The 27,550-nt window shown below is 38.0% G+C and overlaps 2 protein-coding genes across 10 annotated transcripts in view; one reads left to right on the plus strand and one right to left on the minus strand.

The window, feature by feature from the left end:
- Positions 1-8,464, minus strand: part of atp8a1 (ATPase phospholipid transporting 8A1) — a 139,457-nt gene extending 130,993 nt beyond the window's left edge. For all 9 annotated transcript variants that reach the window (XM_042493932.1, XM_042493928.1, XM_042493929.1 and 6 more), the window contains exon 1: positions 8,074-8,464. In XM_042493932.1, the coding sequence (XP_042349866.1) occupies positions 8,074-8,122 (49 nt within the window). In that variant the 5' untranslated portion in view covers positions 8,123-8,464. The remainder of the gene's footprint in view (positions 1-8,073) is intronic.
- Positions 8,465-18,615: 10,151 nt separating this feature from the next.
- On the plus strand, positions 18,616-27,148 carry grxcr1a (glutaredoxin and cysteine rich domain containing 1 a). The gene is made up of 4 exons (XM_042492788.1): positions 18,616-19,014; positions 22,212-22,451; positions 23,151-23,216; positions 26,880-27,148. Exons 1-4 carry the CDS (start codon positions 18,616-18,618, stop codon positions 27,057-27,059), a joined length of 885 nt encoding a protein of 294 aa, XP_042348722.1. The 3' UTR covers positions 27,060-27,148.
- Positions 27,149-27,550: the final 402 nt, after the last annotated feature.

The raw sequence follows: 27,550 nt of genomic DNA on the forward strand, positions 1-27,550 counted from the left end.
CATCTAAAAGATTTGACTCATACATTATAGGATTATAGGTCATCAGCAAAGTTACCAGCAATTTAGGACAAAGAAATTACCTGAAAAGTGGTTATACAATTCTAGATCACAAAAAAAAATTTTAAAAATGTGATAACTTTAATATATTTTCCCCTAGACATTCTTTTCTTAGCTTTTTTAAAAACAATTTTCTAAATCTACTAATTTCTTGTGATTTGCTGAACATTGTTGAGTTGAGCATTGCCTTTTTTTCATGTTTTAAAAAGAGGTCAAAGCAATTTGCTCAGTGTTCAAAGGTTTAAATACTTGTATAAGCCATCTAAACACCATACAAGAAAAGTTTATATTATAATTGCTGTGATGATTATGCCTTTACATTAGCCCCTGATCATTTATGTCCCCCTCTTAAGAACCAGAAACTCTCAACTATCATCTAAAGACAGCAATCTCAATAAGTGTGCATGTTGAACACAGTAAATACTGGTGGTGGAAGTCATTAATGTGGGCTTTTAGTTGAAGCAGCACTGTGGCCTAGTTGGACATAAAGTTGAAATGGGAACGAGGCCATAAAACGCTCGAGATCTTGAGCGGTCAAGAGCAGTAAGAGTTTTATCTTCTCAACAATGATGGTGTTGCTTCCCTGTGGAGTGCCTGCTGACACCTTTCCATCTGACCTTGTCATCCTGCTGTGACACAATCACATTGACTATCTCCTGGCTCGTGCTGCTCGCTGCATTTTCCTGTTGTTTATGCGTGTGTGTGCATCACACAGACAAACATAGCTAGGCCAGAAAAAGAAGGCACCAGCAAAAAAAAATAAAAAGATGATTGCGGACAGTGTAGGGGCTCTTTCTGTAATACTGCTTTCATGACATATTTGATGTTTGGGAACAGGAGGTGAGAATACAGTTACTGTACATCTTATGAGCTGATGGCTGGGTTGAGGAGTATGGAAGATTTATCTCACTAAGAGCATACAGTATGTCTGCAACGCAGCTTTTCAGTGGCTCATAAATAACATTCGATCTGAACATTACTGAGGATCTCCAGCTGACGTGCAGAGCACAGGCTCTAATGAAGTCCAGAAAATGGATAGTTTAAGGACTCTTGAACTATTCAGGACTTTAAAACATTAGAGTAATTGAGGTTAGGGATGGACAATTCGTCTCAAGTTTCTTTCCGCAATCTTCAAAATAGCCAAGATCTTAATATGAAGAAATAGAAAAATGCGCTGACTATATCAGTGCTGTAAATGTGATAGTGTGAGATTTTGGTTATGGCAATATTATGTTATTTTTTTCCTATTTGTAAAAAAAAATGCTAGTAGATACTCATAATATTTTCTTAAGGTTCAAGGTTCATTTATTGTCATTCTGCTGACACATGTAAAGAATGAAACTAGTAACTCATGTCCAGCAGCGTACCATAGAGTGACACTGTATTGAATAACTTAATAAATAAATAAATAAATATTTCTGAGATCATTTCACTTTGCTAGCTTAGTAACAGCCATCACATTCATATTTTAAGATGAATTAAGAAGAATGACCATCAATGTATTGCATTATTGAGCCAATATCTTATTATTATTGATAGCAAAAACCACAGCACCATAATATTTAACTATTTCTTAGGCTCTATGCAGACACTAGGTAGAAAATGTATCCTGCAAGTACAGCACTACATTTTGTAAAAGCAGAAATAACAAGTTGATTAATCGAGTAATTGAGCAACAGAAAATGATTCAGTAACAAGTCTGATTATCACTAAAAAGTACACTTTGCCATATGCTTTGAATGCTTTAATTACTGTAATGGTAATCGACATCCAAAACAGTCATATATGGCATTTTTCAACACTAGAATTATGAATGAAAATGAAGCACAGTCATCAAATCCTGATCCAAGCATTGGATTGGCAGTCTGACAAGGAAAAGGAACAGGTGAGATAAATGCAGACAGTTATCTGCGACTTCGAAGTTATTAATAACTTATTAATAACTAGAGACATTGCTTGCAATAGTCCACCTTCCACCTCTCTCTATCTCTCTGACTCACTCTCACTCACACACACACACACACACACACACACACACACACACACACACACACAGCCTTACTAGGCCCTACTAAAGTCAAGTCAAGTCCAGGTGGATGATTAGTGTATATAAATATGGCTGATTACTATTGATTGATTACTATCAGAAAATGTTCCCAGAGCTGGTCGCTTGCATGGGGGACACCTTAACACCATTCATCTGCACATACTTCCCACCACAGTGACACAGACCTGGTTGAAAATCAGAGAATCTTTCTAGTGTTCTATATTACTGTTGATTGAATGAGTTTGGGTTTTGGAGTGTTGGCGATTTAATTTGGCTTTAAGATGTAATCTAATATCATGCCAGACATGTAAAGTTTCCCATTTTTTCCCATTGTATGAACTAAACAATTATTGTTTCTTATTTTTGTTATTATAATTTTGTGAGGCATTGTATGCCTTTTTTGGATGGCCAACAGTAGATAAATAATAAATAATAATAAAATAAAAAAGGATGGAACAAAGGTCCCTGGCAAACACAAACAAGGGATGTTGTGTTTATGGTCAGCACCTTCACCCCAAGGCTACCACGGTGCCCCACGATTGTTTGATTACTCAAACAAATGATCATCTGAATAACTGAAAATAAAGATAATCGTTAGTTGCAGCCCTAAAAAGGACAATGCAGTTTCTTGTCAACGAGCCATCAACGAGCAGTCAATATAACAACATACATGAAGAAACATCAAAATAGATTCAGTGTCTCTGCATCCGTCTCTATGTGGACACGTGCACATAACCATTTTCACATCTCCCATCCTCACAACGACCTGCCACATCCACTTTGCTGTGCAGGCACAGGAGAATCATTGAGGTGAGTGAAATTGAGTGTCTGAAGAAACACATATTAGACTGGCTGCAGGTTAGTGATGGAGCTGAACCATTAAGTGGAAAATAGAGGAGAGGAGATGTCCCATGCCGGCACATAGACAGAGTAGAGAGGCCCGAGGGGACTTGATATGACACACCAGCGGCCCCAGACAGGGGATTTAGTGGCGTGTTGGGCTTTTGTGCCACATTATTATCAGCCAGTGATCCGCCAGGCACATGGGCAGCTCTCGATCCCTTCAGAAGGGAGCAGTCTATCCCCCTCCAGTCTCCCTCCCCATGCTGTTACCACTATTCAGACAGACTGAGGCTTAGCTGGTGTTATTGAAATGCTACGGGGGGAACATCCTGCTTCACTTACACATGAAAAAAATTCCTGAGAATGACAGAAAGGTAGCAGTGTCATGCTTAAAGAGGAAGAAGACTACTTTGTGTCGCTCAAAACTAGTATGCGGGCAATCAGATGATGAGGAGTATCTACTATCATGTGAATCAGCTGATACAAAAAGACAAGCATTTTTGATAGATTCATCCTCACAGGACAGGCTTACCTGCCTATCTCCACCTTTAGTGTCAATTGTAAGAGGGGATTTGGTCTGTCTGCAGATAAGCATGCAAGCTAAAACGGCAAACCGGATGCTTCTTACCATCTGTCTAGCCTTAACTTGCGTCGATCAGCTTTCGCATCTAGACAGTGGAAGCAAGTATTAAGCGCCTTCCCGCCTATCATGGAAATTTGTATTGGAGAGATCAGCGTCTAAAAAGTGGCTTGTCTGTCAACGCGGGATCACACATTAAACACACTGATAGCTACTGACGTCACCTGTTCCCAGAGCGTCCTAGATAAGGTTATTTTGGCAACACATACAGGCACAGACTGGCAGTGATGTCGGATGTTTCCACAGCACAGCGGTGAAGAGAGACAAGGAGTGGAGCGGCACGTGGTGGGCAAGACTGGGGAGTGTGCAGCACGGAGAGCTGACGGACAGGCTGCTGATGGATTAGGTGGTAAGCCTGGCAGAGGGCTGCCCTTTCTAGATGGAAGCCTGCCTGATGCAGTGTGGTGATTAAAAAATAAAACTGAAGGGTGGGGAGTGTGCTTAGGCTCTCATAAAAGCGGCCGAAAGAAATGTTGTGGAACAGACGTGTGATTGAGCAAATACTTCAATAGATATGGAGCCACAAGGCTGGAAATGTTGGTGTTGGAGCAGGAGGTCATCAACCGTACCCGGTTGTACAGGAGGTGATCGAAACCAACATTCATAAAGTGGCCTGCAAAGAAAACATGATGCTGTTTTTGCTGAAGCAGGAGGATGATAGTGCACGCTTAGTGCTATGGAGCCAATAACAGCAAAATCGGTTGCTCTTTGTAACCTATAAAGGTAGAGTGGTGGTTGGGGGTTGGGGGTGACAGCAATAGCTGCTGCATAATTCATGTGTTTGCTCTTGTGGCTGCAACAGGGTACATTGGTCAACATCCTTCTATGGAATCTATATATTAGTTTCTAATCATTTATATTTATTCCAGTAGGATGCCTTCAGTGGCATAACACTATCATTTCTCTTGTGGTGCACAGGATGACAAATTTCTTTAGAATTACCAGCTCTTAGGTGGCATTTTAACATTTCTAAACTAATACCAAATACAACCACTTACAACAAGTTCAAGACTCACCAAGCTCGCACTACTCTCACTAAAAAAAAAACAAAAAACAGAGAAACTTAATTTAACTGTGCAGAAATTGGTGTTAGTGGCATACTTGCATCTATTTTTATCACTGAATTTGGGTCAAACTGCTGAATTTAAGCAGCCACTTTTAATTATCATTTACTGGTTATTCATACTGGTCTGCCCTACAGCCACAAATTCAAAAGACAATCTCATCACAATGCAATTTAATCTGTCACACAGAATATATTTTGAATGATAGGGAAAAAAATAAATGATGACAGGCTGTCTTTTGGAGTACGGAAATAACTCTTTTTGAGTTATTTAGAAAGATCTGAGTCAACAAAAACAGATTTGCAGAATTAATTGTCTATAAAGTAGCTCAATGGCTGGATGGTAGAACTACAACAATTACTTTATTAATCTGTAGTTGTCAACTATCAAATTAATCACCAACCAATATAATAATCTAATAATCAGTGTCAGTAAGAAAAAAACAGATGATTCCAGCTTCTGAAATGCAACTATGTTGTGTTTTCTTTACTCCTCTATGAAAGCAAACAGAATATCTTTGTGTTGTGGACAAAGAAAGACATTTGAGGACTTCATCTTGGGCTAAGGGAAACACCAATGGACATTTTTCAAGCAAAAATGGTCATTAAGGCCAATATTACTACCAAAATTAATGATTCTGTGCCCCTCTATCACCACCTTTGTACTTCCCACATGAGTTTTATAATGTTAACATTATTACAATGCTATCTTTTTCTGTTATTGTCTTTTTTTTTAGATCCCTTAAAGCTTCTCTGTAAAATACTGACAATGACAAGGTAACGCCGATTTTTATGGTAAAATTAAAAGAGCAAACTTGCTCCTTTCAATTATGTTTACCAGGATGTTAGTAATGCACACAAATTTGCGTATTAACTTGGGCTGTACCGAATGTCTTTTTTATTTTTTAATTCAAAGCTTCCAATGAGGTTTTCGAATGCAGCTCTAAATGTCAGTCATCATACTATTTCATGATGTCACTAAATAATCCTCTGACAAAATCCTCATTCCAAATAAGGCAAATAATCTGATCAAATTGGGTTTAAAAAAAAAATCAACTTTCTTGTGAATATGTGTAATTTATGGTGCTGTTAGATTGCTGCTACAATGCCCCATTAATGCTGTAAAGGTGTGTGCCTCTCTTTGGGTAATGCAAACAGGCTTTTTGACTGAAATGAAAATGTTGTTTTTGAAAGTCTAAACACTAACAAATATAAGTACTGAAGCTGAATATTTCATTAGATTTTTTTTTTTTTTAAAAAGGCCATACAGCATTGAATATTGAGTTAGAATATGAATATGAATAAAAATGTTATGAATGAAGCCGAAGCTTCAAACTATTCGGTACAGACATTGTATAAATTTTATCCATTCAAGTAATTAACAAAAATATCGATGGTGCGTTATATTATGTATAAAGCTAAGATGACCAATATGTTGTGCACCACAACTTGAGGATATCACAGGTTGGTCTTAGTTTTGTGCTCCCCTGCAGCAGCTTTCTGACAGTACCTCATGTTCACAAATACTGAATTTTTAAATTAAGACGCATGTCTCTTTAAAAATGCATTTCCCACAGTTCCAGCTACTTGGAGGAAGGACCTAGCTAAGGAATACTTCCTGTATGAACACATACTCAACAATTGTCTCATACAGTTACAGCATAACTAGAGGTTGATCGGATTGTACACTGTGGATCATTGTAGACATTTTGTAAATAGAAGTAATGAGAAGCACATATTAGGTATGCAGATGTGCCCTTATCCCCTACATTTTGAGTTATGGAACCACTTATCTAAAACGAATAAGAGGAAGTTCATTTTAATTCACTTTAAGAGGCCAGACTGCATACTTTAGCAGCCAAAAAAATATACCCAACAGCAATAATTTAGACTGAGATATTAGCCTGAGTCTACAGTTATAAATTAAGCAATTCCAAATCAAAGCACAACAGTGCTACTACATATAGTGCGCAGGGGAAACACAAACTACAGTGAGTACAATAAATTATAACAATAGGATTTGTTATTGATCCCTCCCTGCAAATGAATTCTGCCTCTGTGCGGAGAGGGCAAAGGTCAGGGAGAGCCACAAATGAGAGATAGAAGGAGGAAGCCCTACAGGACTGTGCATCTGCAGCCTTTAAGTTCACAGCTATAGGTGCTCTCCAGGATAAACAAACAGACCTTAACACCCAAAGCTACTAAGCTGCATTTTGAGCTCTAACGTAAACAGATCCCCTTACGAGCATTCAAATCACTCAAGTAATGTGTATCCGCATCCTCTTTCCCTGGCAAACACAACTGAGATGCAGTGGAAAGTTACTGGCGCAGTAAAGGAGCGAGGGTCCCAGCTGAATCACAATGGCTGTATTATGAGACCCACGCTACTGTAGATGCCATTTGCTGGACACTTGTTATTGTGCTGCAAGACTTGTGGCTACTGTCATTAAGCATCAGCTTGCAGTACTCCTGGTCACTTCTGTTTTCTAAGATGATGGCAACCCTTTGAAACCTGGATCAATATCAGTTTTCTTGTGCTCCGTTCAGATGCCTTTCAGAAGCTATTTGACCCTTTGAAACCTGAGCTAATTGGTTTTTATTTCTGCTGAAAACACCAGGAAGAAAGGCTGCTTGGCGAGAAATTTCCCAAAAATTGCAAGCAATTAGGAAAAAGTCACAAGAAAATTGCCAAAAAATGAGTGGATTAATAGAAAATTATCAAAAAGATAGGGAAAATGTTCAGATGGTTATATTTATAATAATAATGATTTTAGATTTAATAATAAAATAAATGCATTCATATCTTTTGCATTGTCTTTTCCATTTTCTTGCTTGTTTTTGACTAATCACTTTCTCAGGTTTGGGTTGGAGCTTTATTTTTTTGCTAATTTCTTTGGCCACATCTTGTTAAGTTGCTCGTTGCCTTCTCCCCATGTTACAGTATGAAATTAACCAATTTGTTTAAGTTTTAAAGGGGTAAGTGCTGGGCAGGATGTAGCTAAAGGGGTGTCCCAGTCTGGATGGGTGCTAGGTTTGCTGGGTCAGGTGTAACCTCCATTAGTGTCGTTTTAGTAAGATAGGTGCAGTCTACAGACACTCGTTTGATTAAAATAAATGTCTGTGAAAGTCATATGTTTAACTTAAAGATATGGAGATGACAGTAGACTTCATGTTTGTTGAGATAAATTACATTTAAATTGTTTGTTTTTTTTCTGAAGACTTCTTTAAAAAAAAAAAAAACTCTCATGGCCCCCGGGGTTTCCGTGACCCTGTTGGGGCACCATTAATCACAGCTTTAGCTAGCAAGTTACTGTCCTGTACTTCCAGAAAGCTACCGGCCGGCCTTCTTTCGCTTACAAGGAAATAACAGTGATTTTCAAACATTCCCAACACACACAACGAAGTGAAATTGTCTTAACATACCCTCCGAGCGGGTACGAAGATCGGACATCGTTCTCTGGACGGGCGGCATCTCTCCACGCAGAGCCGGGCAACGGCACCTGTCAAGCGGCCGCGGCTGTTAGTTCTGCTCCCTGTGGCTGCTGCGGCTCCTTCTCAACCGTCAAACAATTCTTTAAAAAAAACGGCTAAAATTCAAGAAACCTCTCTCATGCGGACAGCACAGCTTCGTGTTTACGGCTAGTGAGAGATACAGACGAGGTGTAAACAACATTCATGTCCTGGTGGTGACAGAACCGTGCCCAGGAGCTCACGGCTTCATGGATCCCCCAGCATCCCGGTTCACACGGCGGATTGTAGAGCCGATAGACGCCGTCGGTATAGTAGGACTGGACACGGACTTACCATAAACTGACGTGAGGGGCACGGTGCCGCTTCACATTATGGACCGTACCACTTTGAACCGCAGCGGGAGGGGGTGCCTGAACACAATAACTCTCGTTTCACCGCGGCAAGGAAATATAAGACATGAAAAAAATATTTTTACGAGTATGTAAAAAATAGAAAGTGATGTGTTTTAATCAGCAGGGCCAGTTATGTTCAAGACACCAATACATTTTTAAAATAAGACCACAAATTGTTAGTTGGTGTGGGCGCCTCCCCCCTCTGCAGTAGATGTTGTTCACAGCTTGAAGACATAACAATAGTACACTGGGTGGGAGTTGACTTACCTCAATTCTAGTCTTGTTTTTGTATAAATATTTATAAATGTTTTAATAATTATTGCGATGTCAGCAAATTATAACCTCCAACACTTGACAATGACAACTTGACAGCTACAATGAACTAGTATATATTAATATATGCTCAAACATTAAAATGTGATACATTACAAATATACTGTAGGATGAACATTGCTCAAGAGGGAAAAGGGTTAAATGGGACAGTTACACTTAATTATTTTTATCTTCAAATGTATACATTTTCATTTCTAAAAATCAACACTGGTCTCGTCATACACTAATAAATGAAAAAGAAATGTCTATGATGTGAATCTATTTCTCATGTAACAATGTTTATCAGAGGGGCATATGGTCGCTTGTTGTTTAGTTTTTCTGAAGACTGCTGAAGGGGGGACCTTACAGATGGTTTTTAATGTTTTATAAAAAGCTATGTAACACTCTGTTTTTGCCTTTATTAACCAGGAACCACCACCAAAGACAACTTCAATAAGGGACCAGTCTAACATTTTGGAAAATACTCTTGTTTAATACAGTGGCAAGTTCAGATTTTTTGAACAGGGGGTAGTCCCAAGTGGGTAACTGACTTGTGCACAGGTGGCATTTGGTAAGTAGCATTAATTTACCATTTCTGTCTCCACTACTCATAAATTAATTCCTAAAATTGCAATACCTTACAAAAAGACATACCAATCACAACACAACAGGATGGAACCATAAATATGTCATATAAAAACATATGTAATACTTTACTCTTTAAGTACTCAAAAAAGAAATTGTATCTCCAAAAGTACATACAATAGAAAACTGCACAGTCATTAATACATTCACAGTATAAAGTACCAATGAAAAAAAAACAAAAAAGCCTGTAATGTCCAGCCTTTGACCAGGCAGATAATCATCATTTATGGTAATAGGGTGGCATCTCAGGGCGGCCATTTGGATTTCAGCAGACAGACTACTCCGTGTAGACTCTCCTGATTTAACATCACAACAATGAGAGTCTGACAAGAAGATCAATATCAGTTATCATCCTACAGCTTTGTGTGAGACATACAGAGACTGGACATGTTCACCACCTCTACTAGTCATCAAAGATGGAAAATAATGCACGCAGTCTCTGAGCCACCCTTTCATTAATACATCCAATAATTACATCGCTTTTATTCATAGTGGAACTACAAAAATGTCCATTTCCAGCAACCTCACACGGAGCACTGCACTATTTTACGATTCCGCACTGGGACTAACAGAGCAACATGTGATGTGTAAGCACAAAAGGGGCTCAGTGTCATCGTCATGGACACTTTGACAGGTCATGCGGCTGCAGACACCAACGTCATCTGATGCAGTCAAGAAGACTGTAACATTACACAGCAATTTCTCTCCACACTAGTTTCACTCCACATAGTCTGATAACATTCAGGGGTGATTTTGAATGTTGAATATGTCAGAAATAACGTCACCTTTTTATTAAGGACCCCTTTTTTGTAGACTAATGACTCAGATGATCCATTCTGTCAATAAACAGGGAAAACTAATCTCACAAACATGTCAGAAATAAAATCCTGGACAACTACTGACCACAACAATGGAATCAGGCAGTTGTAACTAGACACTATATCAGTCACTATGTTATTATGTGATTGCTGTCCAGAGATAAGCTCAGCAGAAGATCTATTCCAGGGCTACTTACTCTACCTTACAGTCTCTGTTATATTCCTCATCAGTATGCACTCTCCTGTCATGAATTTCCTCTAATGTGGACCATCAGTTACCAAAAATAGGACACATTTAAACGCATTTATTCATGCAAACACAAAGAAGAAAGCAGCAGCAATGCCGTCTCTGCTGCAACTGTCTGGCTGTACAGTAAATCAAAGTGTGCTCTCATTCTCACTGCAGTTGAAATGCAAATCACACCGGAGACAGCATTTGTACAGCAGCAGCACCGCTGCAGTTGCTTGAGAGAACTGCAGTGTTACAGACATACAACAGTTTTCTGATGTGCATATTGCTCTGGCTGTATTTTCATAATGCTAATTGAAATTCCTTTGTTAATGCTGCCAGACTGCCTGCACAATTTCATGTCATATGACACTTTATGTTAGAAGTGGTTTAGGCAACTATTTTGAACCATATTCTCTTTAAAATCAAAATGTATTTGCTGTTGTGGGATTAAAGGAAAACAGGATTATGCATCGGAAACAAAACAGTCTGTAGACTTTGTGTATGAGCACTGCAGTAGACGCATGGAGGCATGTCTATGTTCACATTCACTAACTTGAGATTTAAGTATGTCCAAAACAATAATAAAAATATGCTTTTCCTGCTTTTGAAATACTAAATGCAACAGTAAATTCTATTCTCAACAGCCAGAAAAAGCCCAAACAACAACACAGAGAGATCATGTTACACAGAGACTCAAGATTCACCATATCCAAAAATAAGAAATGAACACCTGAACATGAACGCCTCCTCCTGTGCCTGCTAGAGACACATCTCTCCCAAAGATTTCCTTTCTTTCCCCCCACTCCACCTAATTCAACATCAGCTTGCCACCACGGGGATTTGGCTCATGTAGCTCCCACGGTTGCTAAGCAACAGTGACAAGAAGCCTGCCTCTTCGATTGTGTGTGTGTGTGTGTGTGTGTATGTGCTGTTTTTCGTGTTTTACCGCAGATCTAGTCCAAACAATGACTCATTCAACCAGCCATAACAATTTCTACCACTGTCAGAATCTGTCAATTACAAACAGCGTGAGTGTTTTTATCAGTTTATGTTTTATCATTATCAGAGTAACCTAAAATGATTTCACTGATACTCCCTCTGAACACCTTTGTTCTTTGATACGCTATTGCAGTGTAAATAGAAATGCTGGCAGGCTGTGACTGAAATGTAAATAAAGGATCCAGCACAAAATATGTGCTTTGTAATCGTGTCCTTTTAATTATTTTTTTGTCCACAGCGCAAATAAGCTGTTGGCAGTCAAAATGTTGGCATTATACGTTTCTGCAAACCATGAACACATTACATTTGCACATTTCATACCTATCATATCATTTTTTTCTAAAGAGATGACAAAAAATCAAATTAGTCGTGTTTTAGCGAGGCATTGAGTTTCTGTCTGCTTTTTAGGCTCCAAATGTGGGTGTTTTGGGGATAGTATCAACTAAAGTGCATCTGCTTCTTGCACAAAATTTCAATTCTAATGCTGTACTGTGATGTCCATATCAAATAAAATAATACATATATTTTGCACAATCATTCATCTCACAGATGGGGTACATTTCAATATCTAATAGGATTCAGCTGAATACGTGGATGAAGCTAGTATCTGTTATTACTTTTTACGAGTAAGAAAAAACGACTATCACCAATGTAAAATGCGTAAATATCTGTACTTGTGATGAAGGAAAATCCTCATTTCGGTAGCTTTGTTTGATCTCTTTACTTTTGTGATATAAATAATAATCTAAAACTCAACCCTGAGGTGGCTCTGTTTTCTAATAAATATCAAAAAAGCATCATCCAGCCTTAAAAATAACCTCTGGTCAGGTCCCACACATGTAAACCACACCTACTTTCAGAATAAACTCTGCCAATCGTAAAAGTAAAAGTACAGATTCAGATACAGATCTTTTGGTTATGTGGAAAAGATATGGAGACAGATAACAGTGTCCTCATTAATCTCTAACATTCAATTTAATTTAATTGGTAATTTGCTAGCAAAAATGCAGAGACAAGGAGTGAGATGTGTCTCCACATTACTTTGAAATTTCATGATCAAAAGGGCTCAGTGAAGTGAAGTCTGGCTCATAACTTCGATCAATCAGATGTGCCTGAAAAAAAACAATAATGAGCATGATCCTCGAATCTCTTCTGAGCTGCAAACATCCCGACCTTAAAAATCCTCCGGCTCACCTTCTCTACATCAATGATGAGTTTGCGGCGTCCTTCAGAGATTGCAAACAAAAGTCTGAGTGAATAACCAGTCTATAAATGATGATGTTGGTAAGCTTCTGTGTGGGAGTCCTTTGCCTCTGCAGGAAAATACTCTGAGCCACTTTGCTGCTGTTAAGAGAGGAAAGAAGTAATTCAGCTTAAACCCTGCAACAGCTTTACTGGATCCATCCCAGATGCTTTTAAAAGGCTATCCAGTTGACTGTAGAGGAGGAAGTAGCAGTTATTTTCCTTACTGATATCTTTTCCATGGCACTGAAAACGGCTATTGTGAAACCTTTCCCATGCAACCTCAATGCTTCAGTGCTTATCAAATTTAATAATAATTTGAAATAGTTCTTTTTTAAAAGTACAATCATTAGAAAAACAGTTTGATTCATGCATCCATTGTATTTTATGGACACATTTACCATTTAAAACCTGAGTAAACTGGCTGCATTTCTTTCAAAAACAACGAAAGAAGGCAATTGGCAATGTAAAAAAGAAAGGACCCAAAAAAACAAAAAGAAATTAGTATTTTTAAAAAGATTAAATAAAAGGTACAAAGAATTACCAGACAATTACTGTAAAATGATAAATAAATAATAAAGACAGAGAAAGTTAAAAAAAAAAAAAAAACAATCATGCAGGAAAAGTGCTTTAAAAATTTTAATTTTGTAACATAATTTTAAACACCAGTATGTAATTATGATAATTATAAATAGAGATTTTCCCTAGCTTTTTAAAAAATAATTGTCTAAATCTACTAATTCTGTAGACAGTTCACAACATCTGTGGCTTTGAAATTTGGTTTGTGAATCTTTACCCTGAGGATTTATCTACATCTCCTCAGGATGCATTTATCCTGCTCTGGGTTGAATAATTGCGTTATTGATTTTATCATTAATCATTACATCTCTACAGACTGATTAAACCCGGCTGGTGGATGCAGGCGTCCGGCCTGCAGCTGAATCCTTCACTCCTTGCCTTCAGCTCTTGAGGGAACATTGGGCAGCGTGACATTTAGCTGTAACTGAATTGCACTCTGCCCCCTTGTGGATATTAATCCGTAGTCAGGGAGGTGGCTTGATGGCCAGCTAATCACAAATAGTGAGTCACTGCGAAAGTCATTTTCCCCAAAACCCTGTTCACAACAGTTGATTAATGTGTGCAGATCTTGTCAGACCGGCATATTTCACAGTCTGTAAGAGGCAGGAGTTGAATTAAACTTCTCTAAAACCACAGATGTGGAAATCTGTGAGATTCTGCCTGATTACAACAGCTCAAAAATTGTCACATTATGAAGTTAACATACAAATCATGCCAGCGATCTATGAATGCATCTGTTTATTCAATCTGCACAAAATTAAAACCATTTATCAACCTGCACTGTTTGACTTCCTCCACTGAGTCACAGCTGAGCCGGTGAACGGCAGCAAAATTAAAGAGCGTTAAAGTATTAATCTTTTCAAATTGCTTTTTTAATAGCAGTCGAGGTGGCTGGCGAGGCTACATTAGCACTACTGATGAGGGGGGCTGAGAGATAAGCTCTTCAGGTTGAACTGACTATCACTATCTCAGTGGTCTCTTGTCTAAAATGTGCTAAAACGAGATAAAATGGCTGCTTGACTCAACATGGCGTGGGTGTGTTTCACTCAACTCTAGATAAGCATGTGCCGTCCCGTCATTACAGGACAGCATGACGAGCTTGTTTTCACGTGTGTTTTCTGTCTTAATTTCCCCACTGTAGAGTCAATATATCCACATGACATCTTTATTTTCTGGAATATAACAGCTGAAGGGGTTTTAACTGACACTGAAAGTTATAACGTATGAGGGAGGGATGATTGAAAAACTGCTCCTCCATGATATTAAAAAAACTAATTTAAATGAAAATGACATGTAAAGACCATGACTGATTTATTCCAATTATAAGAAAAGTATGTTCAACTGGCAGGCAAAGTAACATAAGCAGCTTTATTCAGACACTGACTGCCAAATTCACAATGTAGGATCTCTAATCCACCCAGCACCACAACTGTAGATTAAAATATCATATACCATTTAATGAAATTTTAATTTTGAGCATTTCATGAACAAAATATATCATTCATCTTCATCATTTCTCTCACATTTTTACTCTTTGTAAGCAGAAACAGTATCAATCATGTCACACTAAAACTCCCCACAGAAACACAAATTGATTTGTGGTTCTTAAACCAGCATGATCCCCTGCACTTAACAATGGCCAACCTATATTCATGAACACTAATGTAAAAATTTGGTGTTCGATAAAAAGGAAAAGAAATATTTCAACCAAATACCTTGATGTATTTGAAATTCAGAGTATTGATATAAAGACAAACCTCCATTTGATATAATGGAGTAATGGTGTCCATTAGAGCGCCTGTTTTCTATTTTGTGGTAGTCTGACCGCAAGAGCTCTTAAATGCATCTCTACCACGGCTTGTACCACAGACTGTCGATAAAAATGGATAATGCGTCTGCACTTCCTCCCGCTGTACAAACATGAAGCCAAAATATCACGAATACAGCTGCTGCCATCTTGCACTGGTGACGTCATTCAGAGCCAGAGTCCATGCAGCAGCCATCTCCACGAAATCAAGTTCCCGCCCATACACTCATCTGACTATTGAACACAAGCACACTGATTGGAGCACAGAGCTGTCAATCATGTCCTCAAATTCCATTTTAATAGCATTTAATAACTAATTAAAACCAAACAAAAAAATGAACATGTGACCAAACATTGAGGTCATAAGAACTACCTAAAAATGACAGAAACTATGTTTGGGAGAAATTTAATTGACGTGTACTTTCAGTTTTTAGTTTGGCACATGTCCCATTCACTAACATGGAGAGGCGGGCTCTGTACTGCAGCCAGACAACAGGGGGCGATGCAGATGTTTTGGCTTCACTTTTTGGGAACTTTCATGTCGTCCATTTTTACATTCAGTCAATGCTTCAGTGGTTATAACGCCCACCTTCCAACCCCCTACGTCACGTCACTCCATTAGCTCTGTCAGCATCAATTTGTGCTGTTAGCACAGTTAGCTGCTAGCTGCTGGCTCAGCCACCTTCATGTTGAGAGTCATGTGCACACAATCCCAGCTCAGACTCTGAATCACAGATATACTCTTATGTGTTTCCTTCAGCTCTTTTTACTCAAGGTCCGCTTACTTGCATGAAAAAATATGTTTTTTTCAACACTAAAAATATGACTTTTCGAGGAGTTTTGACTAGCAATCAATAACAAATAAAACTTAACATCAAGAGTGATTGAGTCTTTATATCATTTAACATTTGTGACTAAATAAACAACAATCATGGTAAAAGTATCCTTTTTTAAAATCCTTGTTTATTAACTCTAAAAAAGCTCAGCTTTTCTGCTTCATCTGTTCATTTTACTGAGATGATATTCTGTGATTTCATGTAACACAATTTAAATTGAATTGAATTGAATTGAATTGAATTGAATTGAATTGAATTGAACTGAATTGAATTAAATTGTATTGAATCATCACGACTGTGTGCAGGGGGTTTAATCAGATTTTGATTTCACAATAATCTACTTATCTGGTAGTAATGTGCCAAGAAAAACAGAAATGCACAGGCAAACGCAGCGACGAAGAGGGCTGCTTTTAAGTATACACGGATTCAAACAATCCATGGTTAAAATGCACTCAATATGTTAATTAGACCCAGGGATACACACAAAGCGTTCTGGTGAGTAACTCCAAATGTAAACAGAAAATTTGTTTGTTTATGATAAAACTCCACTGAGCACCTTTAACTGACAGTTACCTGCAAACACCGTGAGCAAACAACCAAAACAACTATCACTGGTTTTGATTCAAGTGTTGCTAAATCCCACAGAAATTCATCAAATCGCCTCTTTATGACTGAGCCTTACCAACCACAGACCAGAAGAGCCCAGATCAAGCAGCACAGACAGAAATCTCTCCTGTGAAATAACGGAAACTTGGACAGAAAAATGTGTGCTCATGAAGGACCCCCATCATTCACTATGAGAGGATGATTGAGAAAATTACGTTTTCAGGGCTTTTGAAGACGGGAGTCGAGGACTGTTGAACATCATTACATTTAAAAGAAGAAAAAAAAACAGCTCAGTAACATTAAGTCTAGATTTGAGAAAATAAAACTTATTAAGCCACCCTCGGCTCCTCAGGCTGTAATTTAAAAGTCTAGACACCCTAATGGCATCTAGGATCCACTATTAGCAGCAATAATATACATCAAGCCTTTACAGGCCATATTTTAATAGCTGTTGTGATGTCCTTATAATAAAAGGCAGCTTAAAGGAGAGTTAGGGTCACTTTGGATCAATAAGACTTGGAACCAGAGCCAGACTCGTAATACCACTAAATCTTTGACACATTAGACTCTCCCAGATGGATTTTCTCTCATGATCAGCACAATGTGACATGTACAGGTGATGACATACTGTGTGTGTTTATAGTGTATGTGCGTGTGTGTGTGTAGCTCTTACCTCAGGGGCCAAACTGCAGCACTCAAACAGAGTGGTGCTGTCACCACTATAAGCTGACGTGTCACATCTCCAGGGAGCTGCTTCATCACCTGTGACACAAAAAACTGGCTGAGGCGTCTCTGCGGACACGCTGCTGTATTGTGTCACTGTGACATATTATATGGTCTGGTCCTCTTCTGCTCTGTGAGGACGCCCAGTGAGCACCTGCACCACCACTCTGTGTGAAACACAGTAAGCAGTCAGGGAATAAACACTTACATCACACATCCATGTGTTTGGAGCAAGTCACAATTTTACTGTATCTTATTACTTTACCTTACTGTAGCAGACAATAATAAAAGTCATGCAGTATAAACTAATAATATGATACTTTGTTACTGACATGTAGGCTATATAGGCGTATATTTTCTTATTTGGAGAGATGCTAAAATCCATTATGTTATACAAGTAAATTTGCTTGTTAATGCATCTTATTTTAAGATCAAATTTAAATTTAATAGTCATTTCATCTGAAACAAATTCCAGTAACACATATTAATTGGTCAAAAATGTAATAAAACATTGATGCAGCAAGTCAAAAAGAATAAATCATTTAAAATGTTGCCTATCTTGTGTGGAGGTGCAATAAAAAATGTTTAAGTAAAATGCATATTGAAGAATAAAAAGGAATGAGATACAGCGTGTCCCTAAGGTAAATAGTATCAATTGTCTAAAAAAATTAATATGTTAAAAAAAATGAAGTTAATCCTTCAGTTAGCCTACTAAAAATAAGCTATTTCAGTCTAAACCAAAAAGACAGACCAACCGACAGACAGTATTTGTGTTAACTAAAATGTGTGTTCAATAGGTGTCTTGTTTCAGCAGTTGCACTTTTATCATTATTCACTGTATGTTTTAAATTACTATACCTTCATGTTGCAAACGACTTTAAAACCGTGAATCATGAAAAGTAGCTGTTGTTCCCTCAAAAGCATTTGCTGTCATCTTATCCTGAGAGGAGAAATGTCTGTATGTTTGATTAAAGCACACAAAGTCAGGCCATTAAAAGTCTTCTGTCAAAGCTTTGGTGAAAACTGTGTAAAGTTTGATAAATAATTCACAGACAACTATCATTTTACTTGAGATAAGCTTGCTGGGTTGCCATGGTAGAGATGCATGTATTATTTACTCTCAGTGTGACTGTAAGGCAGCTTACAGGCTCTCAGTCGTTTTTAGATCTGTCCAAACAGCGAGGATTAAACAAGGTAGTAATCCATGGGGGACACAGCAGAGTGTCTGAGCTGCGTGTCTACCTCTGAATGAGAAGCCAGGAGCTGTACTGCTGTGTTTTGGACCATGTAATGTGGCTTTGTAATGGAGGGGACGATGCTGACGGCGGGACAGGAGAAGCCACAGAAGCGGGTGAGGTTCCGCGTGGCTTCGGGGAACAGCGGCCGGGTGCTGAAGGAGATGTTCAAGGATGAGGGGCCTTCAGACTCCCTGGATTCAGACTGCACCAGCAGCTCTGACGCAGAGCGGGCCAGCACGCCCTCTACGAGTGGAGAAGGACACCTGTATGGATTCCTGGGCTCCGAGCTGGACGACAGCGAGCATGAGCCCGATGACCTGCTCGTGTACGCGGGGGCCACAAAGGACTGGATGTTCACCACCAAGAGGGTCAACATCCTCAGTAAAAACGGGACTGTGAGAGGGGTCAAACACAAAGTCAGCGCAGGTCAGACGCTGTTTGAGAACCTCCCCAATTCCAACAGTGTAAGTACATCAGATAAGGCTGTTTTTATTCTTAGGGACTGTTCGATATTTATGAGGGGGAGGGAGTGGTGCAGAAAGTTGGAGGTGTGTCAAATATTTTTTAAGCACTTGGGGGGGGTATGTTTTTTTATTTTCATAAAAAGTTAGATTTTGAGAATAAAGTTGGAATTTCGAGAAAAAAGTTGTGAGAAAAAAACTCAGAAATTTATGGCAATAAAGTTGAAATACAATGAGATTAAAGTTGTAATTTTTTTAGAAAAACAATGTAATATTACAACATTAAAATCATACATTTAAGAAAAAAAATATTATGAGATTAAACTCATAATTTTATGAGAAATGAAGTCATAAATTAAGGCTGGAGAGTTAGATAACAAGCCCCCCCGTCTATAATTTCTACTATTTATCGAATATTTTCAGCAGTTTATTGAAGAATTTTGGCCACGCATCAATCATTTATTTATACTTTGCCATTTTTCATATGATGATCTGAGACTTTATATCTAATAAAAGAGTTTAATCTCATGATATTATGACTTTTTTCTCGTGCATTTACACGTTTAATTTCATAATATTACAACTTTATTCCTATGAAATTCCTATGAAAACACTTGACCAAATCTGAGCATAAAATAGTGATATTATATCAAATTCTCTGTAACATTTCATTTAAAAATTGGCCAAAAAGAATCCATTTGCATGAATTATCCAGCATGCATGACTGCACGAAAAACCGAGGCTTTTTTCAACACCAGGATTTATACTTTGTATTTTGAAACATTAACGGGTGCGTTTTTAAAATCTACTAACAAGTTTATGGTGGTGGAAGGTGCATGCATTTTCTCCATGTCACTCAGAGAGGCTCAAGAAAAATCTGCTTCAGGGAGGGTCTAAAAACCTGACAAAAAACAACAAAGCCACACCCAATCGACCCCCCTCCTCTGATAAATAAAGAACAGTCCCTTAGTGTTTTCATACAATCTATATCCAACAACAGCTCACATCGATATCGTCTTCATCCTGATGTCTACTTACAGGAAGGAGCTACACGTAGGTGTACTGCTGGGATAAAAGCTCACAATAGAGGACAAGGTCACAGAGCAATTAAAGATTAATGATGCATTTCGTTAAGTGTTTCAAGAGAAACTAATCAGGTTAATGAATTCTCGGCACTTTCTAGTATCCCTGCAGGAACAAGTGTTTGTTATTCTGAGGTAACCCGCGACTGATGCAAAGGTGACGTAAAGGGTCACAACAAAGAGGCCGTTTCTCTGCATAGATAAAGCTTCTCATCACGGTTATCTTTCTGTCAGGGCGAAGTTTAAATGGTTATCACGATCTGATCTTATTCTGAAGGAACATGGTGTTTTATCGTCGTAAAAATCATGTTGCATTAACAACAATAATGTTTTAAAGCATGCCATAACTTACTCACTTGTTTGAGGTTGGTGCTCCATTATAATAATATGTTGCTTTACATATTAAAACAATATAGTATTTATGGTGTTTTGGTAAAGCTATGCAGACTTTGCACCAATACTTGTATTTTCATTTGCAACAGCATTCAATAAATGTAGATTTTAATGCACCACCTGCAACATCTTAATTAATTTTCAATTCTCTGCACAGTTTCAAAAGTCTGTTGAATTAAATGGTCACCAAAGGCTGCCTGGAATTAAGGATGAGCAAATTAACTGGTTTAAAAATTGTTGGAATATTTTGGAGAAAAAAATTTTTAAAGGTACGTAAATAATACATAACTTGTAAAATGGTTAACACATGCCGTACCATTTTCTAACAAAGCACCTTTTATAAATGGATTATAGGTGATAACCTCCTCACACACACTGAGAGGGGATTAGCTGCCATATTTGGGATGGCATTTGGTTGAATCCTCACTTCACCTTGACAAACTGTACATCATATATGAAAGGACAAAGCCTCTTATTTCTGTCTATGTTAAGCATTTAAAGATCCCAGGATGACTGAAACAAAAGTCACCCAACTGCAGAAAAAACATTCATGCTCTGCAAACCGCAGATACATTCATATTATTAATTTGAAGCTTTTTTTGATACATTGAAACTTTCTGTTCCTCAGCAACAGGCTGTAAGTTGTGGCACAAAAAAACACTTAGTTCTGGTTAGGGTGTAAAACACCCACATTTAATGGTGGAAATGCTGCGGTAGGTCAAAAAACAACCAATGATGTTACATACAAATGCAACATATTCAGGGTTCGCAGAAACTTACAATACGAACATTTTCTTCTGGCGACTGGGTTGTTATTTAGAATAGGACTGCATATATAAAAATCTTTTTCTCTTATTTCTTTTTTAAATTTTTACTGTTGGTGCTTAAAATCAAAAGAGCATATTTTTCGTCTTACTGGTTGCATTGTCTGTCAATCAAGATTGTTTTGGAGTGAGTTGCTGAGTGCTGGAGATGCACGCTTCCTTCTGCTCGATGATACTGTTGGCAGTTGTAGTTTGTTAGACAGAAAATAGTTTCTCCATAAAACTGCTCAAGGTCTGTGGATTATCTTTAGTGACCAGGTCATGACTTCTCAAAAGAGACATTGCTGTTGAGTTTTATATTTTTGGCACTTTGAGCTCCATATGCTCAGTAGCATCTAGTTCCATTATATTCAAGAGACGGCAGACATCTCTTCAGCCGATATCCCCAACATTCAGAAAAACAAGAGATTGATAAAAAACACTAAAGTTTAGAGCAAAAAAATGTATTCTCTATTTTGGGGTGAACTGTCCCTTTAAGATTTTGGTTCAGTCGACCAATTTAGACTTTTTGATGGTAAATGAAAAAAAAAAAAAGTGCTTAAAAGAGGTCAAGAACAGGAGCCATTTTATTCTGAATTTGTCATTTTCAGCCTGTGAACGAAAAGAAGGCTTTATTAAGCCGGCAGTGGAAATATTGTTAATGTTACTTTGTTAAGCATTAAAGCCATTATCCACAACTTATTACAGCAGAAAGGTGGAACCAAACATAGAAAATGTCAGAGAAAAATTCTGCTGTTAGTACTGATGCCATTAGCAACGCTCTTTGCTGTGAGAAGCTTTTCAGAGGCTGATATTAAAAGTGCAATACTGAAACGTTTCCTAATCTTGCTGCTGGGAGGTTTAATCTCTGCGTATAGTTAGTTTGAACCTTCTGGGTAAAAATAACTTTCACTTCCTCTAGACGGAGTTATCCCTTGAATTTGGGCGGATTGTGATCTACACGACGAGCTTCCGCGTGGTGAGGACGACGTTTGAACGCTGCGAGCTGGTCCGCAAGATCTTCCAGAACCACAGGGTGAAATTTGTGGAGAAGAACATCGCCCTGGACAGCGAGTATGGGAAGGAGTTGGAGGAGCGGTGCAAACGTGTGGGAGAACCTCCGTCGTTACCAGTCGTGTTCATTGACGGACATTACCTTGGGGTCAGTTCATGTCATCACTCCTTTCTAATGATATCTGAAGTCAAAATGTTGGAGTGTATTAGCTCATTGAAAAATGAGCAAATTGGCTTAAGGTTATATATATTTATATATTACATATACAGAGGCTTAGTCCTTGTTGCAGTGGCTACAGGTTTGATTCCAGCCTTGGCCCTTTGCTGTGTGTTATCCCTTCCCTGACCCCCTTTCTCACTTAAACTGTCCTATCAAATAACTTTAAAAAAAAAATTAGTTAGGAAAAAATTAGTAAGAAATTGGTAAAAAAAAAAAAAAAAAAAATTAAAAACAGAAAGAAAAAGAAAAGAAATTTGTAAAAAAAAAAAAAAAAATAAAGAATAAAAAAAAAGGAAATAAAAAAAATTTTAAAAAAAGAAAGAAAAAGAAAAAAAAGTGCACAAAAATTCTAATTATTTTGTAGCATGATTGTAATTATGATAATTACTGTTGTTTTTCCCTATCTTTTTCCTTTTTCCCCTAGACACATTCCCCTGCTAAAAAAAAATGTTTTCTTATTTATTTCTTGCAATATATAAAACATTTATTACCAATGTGCTCATTGCCTTTTTTTCCATGTCTATAAAAGAAATCACACCAATTAGCTCAAAGGTATCTGAAAACAGCACAAGGACAGTTATGCAGCTTCAGTTTTCAAAGGGTTGAATACTTTATTATGTTTTGCAGGGTGCTGAGAAAATCCTCGGCATGAATGAATCAGGAGAGCTTCAAGATCTTCTGACAAAAATCGAGGTTTGTTTTCAGTTGTTTGCTTTGGAAATCACATTCTGAATGACTGACCGTCAAATAGATGATTTTCCTGTGAATGATGTTGAGTCAACCACTTGATCTGACACACGTTTAATCTTTCATGTGTTTCATGTGCAGCACATATCATATTTAAGCACGAGGTAATTATAAAGTCATAATAAATTAACGCTTTGTGTTTGCCCAAAGTCACTCAGATGAACAGGGTGCTAACAGGAGCAGTCACTTCCCCTCACACCAGTTGTGTCATCAATAAAACATGAGCAAACTGCAATGTAAAAGATGCATGCACATCAATAAGTGACCATCAATAATGGAGGGTGTGCTATTGATTCTGCCTCCAACACATTTGTCCAACACACCGACGCAGAGCGAATCGCTCTCTGGCACAAACCGAGATCGTGTAAACTATTTCTGTTTCTCACTGAGCTGCAGAAACGCCTGTCACAAACACGCACTGGCCTTTTCTCAGGCCTCGCTTGTAATTTGGACCCAACAAGAGTCTTCATGAGCGAATACAAAGCAGTGTTATGACATTTAAGTCATGCATTCCAGTCACTGCGGGCTATTAAAAAGAGTATGCAGCTCCTGAAAGGTCATGCATACACTAATCAGTCCAGAACTGGCCTGCAACATGACTTTACTGTGTGTTCATATCTGATGAACTAGGCAACAACCAAATTTCAAACTTTCAAGTCCGGGGGAATATTGAGAAATGACGACAGGGCCAAAACCAAGCAGCTCAAGTCGGGCCCAATCGGGTTCAGGCAGAGAGTCCCAGCTCTAACTCATAGATATTGATGCTGTAAGAAATTCCCAATATTTTCCACTTGGAATTACAACTCTGAATCAGAAGTCAACGGTGACTCCCACGAGGTTACTTCTAATTATGGTCAGAATGATATGCAGTAAATCTGGCATATATGTCAGACTGTGTAGTGCATGCTATATGCAGCTATACAGGGTATACCAACCTCTTTTGCTGACTGTATACCCAGCTATCTGCCAAAAAGCCATTGGAATATAGAGGAGAGTACATCCACTTCTTTCTTGGTAACTGTCCCGTCTACTTATAGTACACCCACCTCATCAACTACCACTAAACCTCTGGCAGTGACTCTCTGGAGTCTCCACTGCACCCGGCCAAGAAATAGTCTGGCACATTACTTGTAAAACCAAAATTTGTCATTTTTACAATTCTTTTTTGGTACGGCTGGAACAAATGAGATAAAACGTGTTAGTCAGATTTAGATGAGCTGGTAGGTGGATTTTTCTTCTCTGCTGTCATAACAGTGAGTAGTTTTGATCCTCTCGCCTAACTCTCAACAAAAAAAGCAAATATTTCTCCAAAATGTTAGATTATTCCTTTAAAGTTTAAAATTGTGTATTTGTACCAAATTCATCTTATTTAAAAGGGACAGTTCACCCCAAAATTTAAAAAAATATTTTTTTTTTCAGAGCCTGGGAGATGACATGGATGGTTTTGTTGTTGTTGTTGTTGTTGTATGACCACTATGGATGAAATCAAATCATAGTAAGGCAGAGTCAAATTTTCAGTAAGAAGATGGGAGCTGTAATCACTTTTTGGCAGGTTGAAAAAGTACATTGTATGTGTTGCATTGTTGTAGCAGTAATTCGCATTTGAGTTTTAATAAAACATCTTTGATGCTTTTTTAAAAACACACATCACCTCCCAGGCTCCTTGATATGAGCAGTTTCATGTAGCAACTACTTTATTTCTACTGAACTTCACTTGCAAACCGTATCACCATGTGGCCGGAAGTGTGCGTCTGCAGCTACCTCACTCTGACGTCACTGCACCGCCTTCACAGCGCGTTGTCTCGTGCAAAGCTACGAAAGCTACACAGCTAGTGAATATCCCGGAAGTCCTCCAATAAACAGATAAGACTTACCTTTTCTGTGTTTTACTATTGTAAGTATTGGTAGCGTGTTAAAAAGAAAAATAATCTCCGAGGCAGAAGCGTATTAGAAAACATTTAAAAACACCGTGAATTTAGTTGTTGTTTTTTTTGTCTGTTTGTTCTCAAATGAAGAAGCCAAAAACAACAGTGAAACACGCAGATAGGCCGAGAAAGCAGAGCGGTGAGAGCACTCACTCTGTCGCTATTTCTAAAATTAAAAAATAAAAAAACATTAAAAAAAACAGCACAGAGCGCTCACTCTGATCCTGTTTTCAAAACCCAATAGAGAGTACACTTGCTTACTTTTTAACCCATTTTTAGTTGACTTATTTCACTTTTTCAATTACTAACTTATTTAAATTATTCACTTAACTTTAAAGACAGCAAAACTACTGAGTTAGCTATGTTACAGCTCAGCCGAGGAGGGCGCCATTAGTGTTTATGTCTCATGCTGTCAAGAGCACGAGCCTCTCGTCCACGAGTAGATGCACGCTTCTCTCTGTGCGTTCATACTTTTGGTGGGAGGAGTTCAGAGAGAAAATAGTTCCTACATAAAACTTTTCCCAACAAGGTCTGTTTGTTTTGTTTTGTTTTGTTTTGTTTTGTTTTGTTTTGTTTTGTTTTGTTTTTTGTTTTGTTTTGTTTTGCCTATTTATTTTTGGAACCACAAGCCCAGTGCCATCTAGTTCCACTATTTTCAAGAGAAAGCAGACAACCGATATCTCAGCACCTCACATCAAAATAAACTAGACTGATACATTTCATTTTTTATTTGTTAGCTCCCCTTGCACAATGCACAACAATCAGAATTAGATTCAAAACAAATCTAATACACATTACACGACTGAAAAGGAGCAGGGAAATGAAAATAAAATCTTATTTTACCTGCATCTTTCTCAAAACATACATATACCAAGGAAACAGATGGCCTGTCAATTACAGGACCCCCACAGGCAAATTAAATGTAATACTTTTAAAGACTTTTTAAATGTCACTTGGTATAATATTTAAGACCAATTTTATGATAACCAAAACTGAAAAAAAAGAAAAAGAAATAACACATGAGCCATGAACCAACCTTTCACATAGAGTTGAGAAGAATTTTGACCAAAAATGTATTTTGACATGAAACATTACATTTTTGGTCCAGTAAAAACATTGGATGTGGTTAGAATTGGGAAATATCTAGCATTTATGGGTGAGTTTTATCACTGATTTTGAGTGTCTCATTCTGTATGTGGGATTATTCCACTACTTTAACACCCATCATGAAAAGTGGTTTCATGAAATTATCATTATTAAAAAATAAAAGATTTTACCAATTATTTTGAGATTTTACAATGCAATTTATAAAATCCTACTTTCAGTGTCTTTGTGGGTTTTTTAACACTATTGAAATTTTGATTTAGACCATTTTAATACCAACTAAGGCCTTGCTTTTTGATTAATTAATTCAATGCCTTTAAGGATTTTTTTAAGGATCCCTGAATAAGTTACTTAATAATTACAGTAATCTCAAAAAGAAACAAAAAAAAAATTAATAAATACACAGAGAATAATAAAGAGCCTTACCAATAAGTCACCTTCAACATCAATAAATAGCACTAGAGTTAAAAGGGAAAATACGCCATTTGATTTTTGGGGTTAACTATCCCTTTAAAAACCTTGCAGAGCTGTGTTGGATATCTTATGTGGAATGTAAATATTTTCCTGTCCACATATCTAGAGGGTCCAGCAGCCCCAAACGTGCCAGACCTGTGGGGGCTTCGCCTTCATCCCGTGTCCAATGTGCCATGGCAGCAAGATGTCCGTGTTTCGCAACTGCTTCACGGATTCCTTCAAAGCCCTCAAGTGCACTTCCTGCAACGAGAACGGCCTGCAGCCCTGCGTGAGCTGCAGCCACTGAGGATGTTAAGTGCCTGAACCCAACATCCTTATAACTCCTCTCTGTGGGACTTTACCCAGGACCTTCAGCTGGACTGTAACACAGGCAGGGAAACCACACACAGCAGGACTCTTCCTCCACGGCCATTGTTAGTAAGGAAGGAATTTGTAATAAAATCTATGAATTGGTGGACGTGGTGTTGTTGTAAATCTCTCTGTAATTCACAAAGTCTTTATGATCTAAAGCATAACAGCAGGCAATTGGATTATTTTCTAAATTCTCATTGAAAAGTCTGTCTGTAAACACGTCTGTCCACCAAGGAGCCGTGAACTAGTTTCACCTGTGGTAAGCTTGTTATTTAATTAGTGAGGAGGCTCCTTCATTAACAACGCTCTCATTACTAATCCCATATCAGACGGGGTTAAGGAGAACAGAGACACACAGGACGGAGAGGGAAAGTAGAAGGGCTCAATTTGCAGGACATGAAACTGGACCTCAGCTCACAGCGGAGC

Source organism: Plectropomus leopardus, chromosome 9 (assembly GCF_008729295.1).
Source record: "Plectropomus leopardus isolate mb chromosome 9, YSFRI_Pleo_2.0, whole genome shotgun sequence".
NCBI lineage: Eukaryota > Metazoa > Chordata > Actinopteri > Perciformes > Serranidae > Plectropomus > Plectropomus leopardus.